Raw genomic sequence first — 12,318 nt, forward strand, 5'->3', positions numbered from 1 at the left:
TAGGTGAGGGCCTATAGGTGAGCTGACCCTGTAAAACATTATATGCGAGGGCCTGCTGGTGAGCTGACCCTGTAAATGATTGTAGTTGAGGGCCTGCTGTTAAATTGACCCTCTAAAAGATTGTAGGTGAGGGCCTGCAGGTGAGCTGACCTTGTAAAACATTATATGCGAGGGAATGCAAGTGAGCTGACCCTGTAAAAGATTGTAGGTGAGGTCCTGCAGGTGAGCTGACCCTGTAAAAGATTGTAGTTGAGGGCCTGCTGGTAAGCTGACCCTCTAAAAGATTGTAGGTGGGGACCTGCAGGTGAGCTGACCCTGTAAAACATTATATGCAAGGGCCTGCTGGTGAGCTGACCCTGTAAAAGATTGTAGTTGAGGGCTTGCAGGTAAGCTAACCCTCTAAAAGATTGTAGGTGAGGTCTTGTAGGTGAGCTGACCCTGTAAAACATTATATGCGAGGGCCTGCAGGTGAGATGACTCTGCAAAACATTATATGCGAGGGCCTACAGGTGAGCTGACCCTGCAAAACATTATATGCGAGGGAATGTAAGTGAGCTGACCCTGTAAAAGATTGTAGGTGAGGTCCTGTAGGTGAGCTGACCCTGTAAAACATTATATGCGAGGGCCTGCAGGTGAGATGACCCTAAAAAACATTATATGCGAGGGCCTGCAGGTGAGCTGACCCTGCAAAACATTATATGCGAGGGAATGTAAGTGAGCTGACCCTGCAAAAGATTGTAGGTGAGGGCCTGCAGGTGAGCTGACCCTGCAAAACATTATATGCGAGGGAATGTAAGTGAGCTGACCCTGCAAAAGATTGTAGGTGAGGGCCTGCAGGTGAGCTGACCCTGTAAAACATTATATGCGAGGGCCTATAGGTGAGCGGACCTTGTAAAACATTTTATGCAAGGGTCTGCAGATGAGCTGACCCTGTAAAACATTATATGTGAGGGACTATAGGTGATCTGACCCTGTAAAACATTAGATGCGAGGGCCTAAAGATGAGCTGACCCTGTAAAACATTATATGCGAGGGCCTACAGGTGAGCTGACCCTCTAAAAGGTTGTAGGTGAGCGCCTACTGGTAAGCTGACCCTCTAAAAGGTTGTAGGTGAGGGCCTGTAGGTGAGCTGACCCCGTAAAACATTATATTCAAGGGCCTGCAGGTGAGCTGACCCTGTAAAACATTATATGCGAGGGCCTATAGGTGAGTGGACCCTGTAAAACATTTTATGCGAGGGCCTTTAGGTGAGCGGACCCTGTAAAACATTTTATGCGAGGGTCTGCAGGTGAGCTCACCCTGTAAAAGATTGTAGGTGGGGGCCTGCTGGTGAGCTGACCCTGTAAAACATTATATGTGAGGGACTATAGGTGAGCTGACCCTGTAAAACATTATATGCAAGGGCCTGCAGTTGAGCTGACCCTGTAAAAGATTGTAGGTGAAGGCCTGCTGGTGAGCTGACCCTCTAAAAAGGTTGTAGGTGAGGTCCTAAAGGTGAGATGACCCTGTAAAACATATGCAAGGGCCTGGAGGTGAGCTGACCCTGTAAAACATTATATGCGAGGGCCTGTAGGTGAGCTGACCCTGTAAAACTTTATATGCGAGGGCCTATAGGTGAGCGGACCTTGTAAAGCATTTTATGCGAGGGTCTGCAGGTGAGCTGACCCTATAAAACATTATATGCGAGGGCCTATAGGTGAGCGAACCTTGTAAAACATTTTATGCGAGGGTCTGCAGGTGAGCTGACCCTATAAAACATTATATGCGAGGGCCTGAAGGTGAGCTGACCCTGTAAAAGATTGTAGGTGAGGACCTACAGTTGAGCTGACCCTGTAAAAGATTGTAGGTGAGGGTTTTAAGGTGAGCTGACCCTGTAAAACATTATATGCGAGGGCCTGCAGGTGAGCTGACCCTGTAAAACATTGTTTGCAAGGGCATATATGCGAGGGCATTATATGCGACAAATAAGCATGCTGAGATGATGGAAGAAGAGAAGGGGGATGAGAAAAGGAAGATTCAACCATATGCCCTTTTTTGTGGTGGAAGGGGTGCATGGGAATACAGTGTATTCAGTACATATGGTCTGCTATTTACTCCTTCACCATCTTCCAAAATGTTTCCCTCCTTGTGACGATAGGCCGCGCATCAGGGTAAGGGTGCTGGCGCATGTCATGAAACTGTCCCAGGCAATGGAGAGTGTTGCCCTGCCTCTGTTGGAACTGCTGTGTGTTCCCCTTGTCTCCCCTCCTCAGATGCCCAAGGAACTACAGACTCTGCCGCCAGAGTTGTCAGATGGAAATTTTTAGAGCAATTTTTCCATAAGGACCTTCTGTTATTGCACTGTTTTACTCATCCTCTCCACAACGAGAATGAGAAGTTCTCTTTGTAGAGGGGGTCGAGAAGGGTGAACAACCAGTAATTCGGGTTGCAGGAAGGGCAGCCTAACAATGTCAGCCATGTGTGCCATGAGTACCAACAAGCAAGACTTCACTGTCGTCATCAGGAGGATGACTCTCAATCTCCTCCTCCTCTTCCTCCTATTCTGCCCACCCACGCAGAACAGATGGAATTAAACTTCCATGGGTACTACCCTCTGTAGCGGAGGCACCATCTCCTGCTCCTCCTCCTCCACTTCATCGTCCAATTTGCGCTGAGAAGACGGACTGAGGGTTGCTTGGCTATCACCCTGTGTAATGTCTTCTTCCATTTCTACCTCTTCCACATGCAAAGCGTCGGCCTTAATTGTGAGTAGCGAGCGTTTAAGTAGACACAGAAGTGGGATGGTTATGCTGATAATATCGTTATCGCTGCTCACATCTGTGTTGATTCCTCAGTTTCTTAAAACCTCACAGAGGTCAGACATCCATGCCCGCTCGTAGCTCGTGAATAGAGGAATCTGACTGGAAAGGCGATGACCATGTTGCAGCTGGTATTCCATTACTGCCCTATGCTGTTCACAAAGCCTGGCCAACATGTGGAACGTTGAGTTCCAGAGCGTGCTCACGTCGCACAACAGTCGGTGAGCTGGCAATTGTAAGCACTGCTGCAGCGTTGACAGACTAGCGGAAGATGTTGATGATTTGCGGAAATGGGCACACACGCGCCGCACCTTCACCAGTAGCTCAGGAAAATTGGGGTAGGTTTTGAGAAATTGCTGAACCACTAAGTTGAAGACTTGGGCTAGGCATGCTATGTGTGTGAGCTTGCCGAGCTCCAAAGCCGCCACCAAGCTGCGGCCATTATGAGACACAACCATGCCTGGTTCTAGGTTCACTGATGCTGCAAGAGGATAATTCTGAGGTGGAAGTGGAGGAGGAGCTGGAGAAGAAGTGGGGGTTGGAGCCACTAACGTAGGTGGTGGTCGAAAACCCTGACGGGATAAGGGCCTGCAAACCTTGACGTCGATAGCACCTGTGCCATCCCAGGGTACGACTCGCTCCCGACCTCCACAACGTTCACTTAGTGTGCCGTCAGGGAAATATAGCATCCCTGGCCGAAAGCACTTGTCCATGTGTCAGTAGTTAAGTGGACCTTCCCAGTAACTGCATTGGTTAGGTCACGGGTGATGTTAAGGGACAGATGCTGGTGTAAGGCGGGTACAGCACACCGTGAAAAATAGTGGCGGCTGGTGACTGCGTAATTAGGGATGGCCGCAGACATCAGGCTTTGGAAGGCCTCAGTGTCCACAAGCCTAAATGGCAACATTTCCAGGGCCAGCAATTTGGAATAGTGTGCATTTAGTGCTATGGCCTGTGGGTGGGTAGTTGGGTATTTGTGCTTGCATTCAAATGCCTTGTGTAAGGACATTTTTACGCTCCGCTGGGACATGGAACTGAATGTTGTCGCTGATAGTGCGCCTTCTGCTCATTAGTGATGAGCGGCAGGGGTCATATTCGAATTTGCGATATTTCGTGAATATTTAGAAGAATATTCGCGAATTGGAACATTCGTTATATTCCACGATTTTTTTTACTCGAAAAATCGACAAGGTAATAATCGCATAATATGCAAATTTCCGTAATGCTAATTTTTTTTGCTAATTTTTCAATTGCCGAGCAAAAACATGATTCCTCCCTGCTTCTTACTTGTGGGCCAATGACTCATAGCACTATATCGAATATATTAGTTTTTTCAAATATTCGTAATATTCTAAAACAAGAATATATAGCAATACAGCGAATATTCTAAAAAAAAAAGGAATGTAGAGCAATTTAGCTAATATAGTGCTATAATCTTGTTTGTCTAATAGTTGTAATTTTTTTCTTATCTGAAGTATCTTATCTACAGATAAGAGGTCTTAGTTTTTTTGAATATTCGTAATATTCTAAAACAAGAATATATAGCAATATAGCGAATATTCGAAATAAAAAAACTAATATAGAGCAATTTTGCTATTATAGTGCTATAATATTTTTTTTCAATAGCTGAAATTTTAACGAAACTTCAGATGAGAAAAAAATTGCAACTATTAGACAAACAAGATTATAGCACTATATTAGCTATTTTGCTCTATATTATTTTTCTCTAATATTTGCTATATTGCTATATATTATTGTTTTAGAATATTATGAATATTCAAAAAAACTAATATATTCGATATAGTGCTATATATTAGTTTTTAGAATATTCATCATTTATCCCATTTAAAGTCATGATGCCTCTCTGCTTCTTGCTTGTGGGCCAATGAGTCATTGGCCCACATGCAAGAAGCAGGGAGGAATCATGTTTTTACTCTGCAATTGAAAAATCGCATTATGAAAATTCGCAATTAAAAAAAATCTTGAATATTCGAAATTGCGAATATATCACTATATTCTAAATATTCGTGAATTTTAAAAGTACCTATATTCGCGATAAAAATTCGTAATTCGAATATTCGCGATCAACACTACTGCTCATCCTCCTGAATTGTTGACCTAACAACAACCTCAGTTATTGACATCCGTGTCTCATTCTCATCATCATCCTCTTGAGACACTAATTGCCGTTGACTTATTGGCAACTGTGTCTCATCATCAGCATCCGCCTCGTGAAACACTAATTGTCGTTCTCCACAGTTATATTCTTGTGGCTGTGGATGTGAATCAGGGCACAAGATCTCATGTCCCTCTTCAAGCAGGCTTGTCGAGAGGCCCAAATAAAGGAATGGCGCTGAAATGTGCTCTTCGTAATATCTGAGTGTGGGATCACTTGTTTGGCAAGACTCTCCATGGTGGGAGGAAGGAGGATCAGGGTGAGGATTGTGTTGACCAGACTCTTGGCTACTGAGACTGGACTTGGTGGAAGACAGGATGGTGCTTGGTCGCCCTGGTCTGACTTCAAAAGCGTTGTCCTGCGGCACCCTGAAAACTGGGACATGAAGCTAGGTATCGTGGATGATTGTTTTTCTTGTGCTCTTGCAGCAGGCACAGTTTCAAAGCGGCCAGGGCCACGGCATCTGTGTGCTCCATCAGCATCACGGACACTTCCCTGTCCCTTACTGCTCGCCTTCTTCATATTAAATGTTATATATGCTTGAAAGTATGTCACACGTACAGTAGTGTAGGATTTGTAAGTGTATACGCAAAAAAATTTAAAAGGGTATTTGGGATTTGGAAACGTCACACAGGAGATATACCACAGATAATGTTGCTGATGTCAGCAGCGGCTAACATAAAATTACAGGGAATGTCTCAGGTATTTGGGTTGTGGAAACGTTACACAGGAGATGTACCCCAGGTAATGTCACTGTCCGCAGCTAATGTTACTGTCCGCAGCGGACACCGTCTACGGAAAAAGTACACTGGATGTCACTGATATTTTTGGGATGCACACACGTTACACAGGAGAAATACCACAGATAATGTTGTTGATGCCAGCAGCGGCTAATATAAAATTACAGGGAATGTCTCAGGTATTTGGGATGTGGAAACGTTACACAGGAGATGTACCCCAGGTAATGTCACTGTCTGCAGTGGACACCGTCTATGGAAAAAGTACACTAGATGTCACTGATATTTTTTGGATGTGCATACGTTAAACAGGAGATGTAGCGCAGCTAATGTTACTGTCCGCAGCGGACACCGTCTACGGAAAAAGTACACTGGATGTCACTGATATTTTTGGGATGCACACACGTTACACAGGAGAAATACCACAGATAATGTTGTTGATGCCAGCAGCGGCTAATATAAAATTACAGGGAATGTCTCAGGTATTTGGGATGTGGAAACGTTACACAGGAGATGTACTCCAGGTAATTTCACTGTCCACAGCGGACACCGTCTACGGAAAAAGTGCACTAGATGTCACAGATATTTTTTGGATGTGCACACGTTACACAGGAGATGTAGCGCAGCTAATGTCACTGTCTGCAGCTGACACCGTCTACGGAAAAAGTACACTGGAAAAAGTACAATAGATATTGCTGCCACACACAACAAAGGACTTTTGGGTCTGTAAAGTTTTAGCAATTTAGCGCAGGTTGCGCTAGAAATATTTATTGCTGCTTCCACACACAACAATAGTCCTTAAAAGGAATTTTGGGTCTCTGACAAGTTTTTAAACGTACAAAAAAAAAAATTCTTCAGCACAGCTCTCCCTGACTAACACTGAGCCGAACACGTGTCATCGGGTGCTATATAGCCAACATGGCTACGGTATTACAGTGAAGGGCAGAACTTACCTGCACTTTTATTGGCTGCGTAGCAGCCAACAAAGGTGCGAGGAGGAGACTCGAGCATTGTGCTCAAGAACATGCGGTATTCGGCCGAATACCGCCATGTGCCGAGCATCGAGATGCTCAAGCCGAACTGGTGTTTGGCCGAGCATGCTCGATCAACACTAGTTACCACGAAGTTCAAGGACATTCAGATTTATGTTGAATCAAATTTTTTCAGAAATCTAATTCAATTAATTTCACTTTGATTTGCTCAACACTAGTTATCATCCATCGGCGCTCGTCCTTCTGGAATATTGGGCAGTGTAATGGAGCCCTTAGAAAAGCACCATGCAGTTACACATGGAGTGCCTAGGCTTTGTGAAATAGAGGAGTTGCAGATATTGCGTGATGCAGTATAGGCTTCATGCATTGATCTTGGTCACTGTGAATGTTTCACCAGCCAAATTGATTTTACTATTCAAAAATCATAAATTTTTATAATAAATTTCAGGATAATATAGATGACAATTGCAAAAATATGCACAAAAATGCACCTATCCATTAATGTAATTATATAGCTTTAATAGCTTTAATAATCTTATATTGTGATACCTTCAATAACATGACAAATATTGTTTCAGTCAATGCGACAATATCTTGGCTTCCTTACCTTCTGTGGTCATCCTTGCGGGAAAAGTAAACTATCTGTGCAATACTTTAATTGCCTAGACAGACACTAAAGTATTGACTCTCTAGAAAGTGATATTGATCCTTAGAATGATGGAATAATTTGGTTCATAATTGCTGCTCTTAATGCAGTTAAAACGCTAAAAATATTTAACTGTATTTTTCACCCCATAAGACACATTCCCATTCCCCATTATAGAAGCGCTCATTAGTACTGGAGGACCGGGAAGCGGTGAAGGCTTTGTACTCACCACTTCCTGGTCCCTGGCTGTTGGCTGTGCAGGGCCGCGCACGGCGTGAGGCGCTCTGTGACGTCACGCTGTGCGCAGCCTTCACAGCACATCCCACAGCAGGAGGATGCAGATCGCGCTGGAGGAGAGGAGCGGCAGCGTCCAGGAGCAGATGAGCTAAGTGTTTTATTTTATTTTATATTTATGAGGCTGATGGACACTTCTGCGGGCTGGTGAGAGGCACTGGGGCTGAAGGAGAGGCTGCTGGGGGCTGATGAGAAGCTATTTGGGGCTGCTATAAGGCTGATGGGGGCTGCTATGAGGCTGATGGGGGATGCTATGAGGCTACTGGGGGCTGCTATGAGGCTACTGGGGCTATCAGGCTACTGGATGCTGATATGAGGCTACTGGGGGCTAATAAGAGGCATGGGGCTCTTATCTGAGGTCTAATTGGGGGTCATTCATATTGGGGTCTGAGCTGAGGTCTGATTGGGGGTTTAATCTGAGGTCTTATTAGGGTCTTATTAACATTGGGGATCTTATTGGGGCAGTCAGCTGAGCTCTTATTAACATTGGGGGTCTGACCAGAGGTATAATAAAAATAAAAATAAATCTTATTGTCCCACTCTAAAACCTAGGTGCGTCTTATGGGCCGGTGCGTCTTATAGGGCGAAACATACAGTATATGCTTTTGCAAGTCTTAAAAACTAATGATGCAAAGCCAAGGTAACATGCTTTAAATACATAATATATGATGAAATGCGACATGATTAAAAATCAACTGTAAATCTAAAAGAGATCTATACCAACAAAATACATAGAAATGCTTAAATTCAGGGATACTATCACAAGACATAGCTCAGACAATATACAGTATGAAAAAAATAATATAATGGTGAAAATTTTATCTTGCCTGAAACAATGTTCTTTTTTAGCAGTACACTGGAAATAAACAGAATTGTGCTATATAATTCACAACTAGGGAAGTCTAGTTGTACCTTGATTACTTCTTGTGATTAATTGTGGTTCAAAGCTCAGTCTGCAAATGTTCTTGCAATGGGAGAATCATGGTAACACTAAAGTTAGCTATAGCAAGCAGATTTCTCTGTAGGGACTAATGCTAGTTAAAGAGGCTGTGCTGCAGTGACTATGCAGTCAATTGAGAGAAATGAGAATATGAACGCTGTCTACCACACATTGTATTTTGACAGAATAAAGACTTGTTAAATGATTGAAGCTGGTAGAGCATATGCAGTACTGTACAAGAAACTTGCAATTTTGCTATAATTATTATCATTATTATTATTGTAATATAATGTGATAATGTGCATAGTACTGTACATGTTGAACAAGACACTGCAAATTTTCCAACTAAACAGACTGTATAAGCTGTCATTTCTTGAAAAGACAATAAATAAACAAAAATAGATATAAATATTTTAAACAAAATACTATATCTCTGCATAAATACATTGGGACAAATTTACTAAACCTATATAACATTTAGGCAGCATAAACTAAGAATAAATTGTCTAAAAATGCACTAACTTTACTCAAGTGGCTGATACAGGACGATAAATGTGGCACAACCTTTACAATATCTAGCGTAGGGCAATCATGCACATGAGATAGCAGTCTGGTGAACAGCTATTGCACCCAATCCTCTCATGCACATACCTGCTCAGCCAAGCAAGCATATATTCTCAGTAGGAAGAGGGTTATGATGGCTTATCTTTCCGAGAGCAAAAAGACTTGCCCATTACTTATCTTCTCCAAAATCATCTGTAGAGGGAGAGTTTGGAAGACCCATACACATTAGAGGGTTAGCGGAAAAGTAGGTCACTGTTTCATACACAGTGGCACTCTGTAGGCACTAACTGTATGACCATCTAGACAAATTATATTACTCAATACGCATTTTTTAGTTCTATGTTCACATAAAAATGCCACTAGGTATTGTTTGATCTTATGGCATTAAATGGGCACAATAGAAATTTTCTAGGAATTCATCTGGCATTGCTTGCCAGAATTCTGGCTTGAAAGTAGGGGCTTTGTGACTTCTTGGGGTCACAAAGGTTTTGTGACTTTTGAGGACTCTGCCTTCCAGTGCTATCTACAGATTTGCAGTGAAAATCTGGGCAGAATTTAAGAGTAGATACATTTTTTGACACATGAAGTGTGACTTTTTTCAAAGATGCAAAAAATTCTCAACTCCATGCCAGGCATCCCCTAGGTGTACTTTTACTGAAACTGATACAACCACATTGCACTTGCACCAAATTTATTATTAATGTGCACCATGATATACATTTGGCACAGATATGCAGAGCAACTCCAAGCTTAAATCTGACCACAAATACAAATACAATGGTAAATGTCTCCCTTTATGTTCTTTAATGGGTGCTGTATTAGACTATTTAGGCATTGCATAGCTCTCTCTAGGCCATGTAGTATACTAATATTTATTTATTTTATATTTATACAGGGCATATGGTAGTACATTTTATTACTATAACTTTTGTCAGTTCAAGAGTTTGACAAAAATTTTCCATTTTCATACCCCCCCCCCAAAAAAAAAAAAGTTAACCAAAATGAGGGTAAACACAATCTGCAAATCCAACCTATATCAATAAACAAGTCATTTTCATATTTTTTCAGAATGCCGATTCACCAAAAAGTTATCAATTGGCAAAAAAAGGACATAAATAGGAAGGAGTCACATTGAAATAAATAGGGATGGTGGAGTTTTAATTACACCTGCTCGCCTCTGCAATGTCAACGGCAAGCAGTTAGAGAACGCAGCAGTCCTAATACTGCTGCATCCTCCTTAAACAACTGACCGGCATGGGTGATGGCAGTCAGCTCCCTGCCAATCTGATATTAAGGATAGGTACTCAATATTACCAAAGTGGACAACCCCTTTAAATGCCGGCTAGTCATTATGTGGTAACACTGTCACCAACATTAAGAAGAACCTGAACGGAGCTCAGTAGGTCAATTATTGAGTGCCACTACCATATAATTTCTTTGCTAATTTTCCAGTTGCACAATAAGTTGCTTTCTGATCCTGATATAAATCCCGATGCTATATAGGAGACCTACATAAGAAGGATTCATTTTAAATTTCTCTCCATATGATAAAGCTCTACAATATAAAAAGAGCAGGGACTGACAGAGGCTGGTGATGTATGACCGGCTTAAAATAATTCATAAATACGTTTATTTTATTTTAGGAGCTCAAGGATATTTTTGTGTTGTCAAAACAGTAAAATCAAAATTTTAAGGGATTGTTTTTTATTTTTTTAAATAAAAAGGTCAAATGGCATAAAAATAAAGATGATGTTCACCTCAGCCCCATATCTCTCACATTTTAATTTTTCCTGGTGCCCCACTGGTCTATACTTGCTGATCCCTCTTAACACACAGATAATAGAAGACAGGAGACGCGCTGATACGGAAGACAGCGTGGTATAGAAACCAGTGTGTAGTAAGGTGCTAAAGGCACAACACTTGGTAGAGCAAATGGATGATGTTTCCCAAGGGTGTGCTGCTTGACCTTTCAATCTCAAAGGTGGGCCAAACCATAGATAAGGCAGAGTGAATAAATAAAAAATGGTCACTGACCATTTGTTATTCATTCACTCTGCCTTAGGACACACAGATAATAACTGTTCAGCCAATACCTGGCCAGAACTATGACCCTACTCAGCCAGTGATTGATTGTATGATAATTATCTATGTGTTGAGAGGGACCAGAAAGTAGTGACCATGGTGGATCCGGGAAGCTCTTCTTTGTCTTTTTTAATGCTATTTTGACCCTTTTTCAAATTTATAGTAGGAGAATGCCTTCAAAAATGTCAAAGGTGATTCCATTTTTTTCAGATATTTTATATTTGCAAATTGCAGTAATAAAATAATTAACATTTGTGGCATTCAACTCCATTTCTTATTTTACAAGTAATCATTATTATTGTGGATGTTACTCTTGCTACCATTGATCTTGACCAGCAGATATAGTGGTGATTATCACTATGAAGCTAAGCTTGAATAATATAAGCCTCTTAAACAATACTCTGAAAACATAATGCTAACCTAACATGAGTCCCACTGTATACAAAATTAGCTTTGTGGTAAACATGTGGCCTATTGGATATATCATTTGGAATTTAGCAAAATCTGTTTGCGATTTTATAAGACAATGGAGCTTGAATTATTATCTCTAGGTGTAAAATATTAACTGGTCAATTCTATCCACAGGGAGCAGCTTTAATTCGAATGTTGGCTAATTTTATGGGCCATAAAGTATTTCAGAGAGGACTGCAAGTAAGTGAAATATTTCTTGTAAATGTATCTTAATGTAAATGATTGTACTGATTTATTTTTTATGATGTCAAATGCTAATATATATATATATATATATATATATATATATATATATATATATAGAGCACCCGCATAATCCATAGTTTAGATGAACAGATTTCCTAAAAAGACTACTCCGCACTTTTGTAACATTTATAATTTTTAAGGAAACATTATTATACATAGAGTATGTACAGGATATGCGAGAATAAGACAAAGAGTACAACTTTTAACATGCACCTTGAGGGATTGGGAGCTAAGAAATTTTCTTTACTAATAAGTAAAAAAACTACAGTGTTTTGGGAGCAAACAGGTAGGTAAAAACAGCACACAGTAAGCACTGTCTGAAAGTCATTAAAGGGGTTGTGTCATCTGGGTAAGATATACCATCAAAGTCAT

At 41.3% G+C, this 12,318-nt stretch overlaps 1 protein-coding gene across 1 annotated transcript in view; it reads left to right on the forward strand.

The window, feature by feature from the left end:
• The window catches only part of TRHDE (thyrotropin releasing hormone degrading enzyme), a 1,599,235-nt gene that overhangs the window by 884,959 nt on the left and 701,958 nt on the right, over positions 1-12,318 (forward strand). The window contains exon 7 of the mRNA XM_040410016.1: positions 11,815-11,880. Within this exon, the coding sequence (XP_040265950.1) occupies positions 11,815-11,880 (66 nt within the window). The remainder of the gene's footprint in view (positions 1-11,814; positions 11,881-12,318) is intronic.

The sequence above is a fragment of the Bufo bufo genome, chromosome 1 (assembly GCF_905171765.1).
Source record: "Bufo bufo chromosome 1, aBufBuf1.1, whole genome shotgun sequence".
NCBI classification, from domain to species: Eukaryota; Metazoa; Chordata; class Amphibia; order Anura; family Bufonidae; genus Bufo; species Bufo bufo.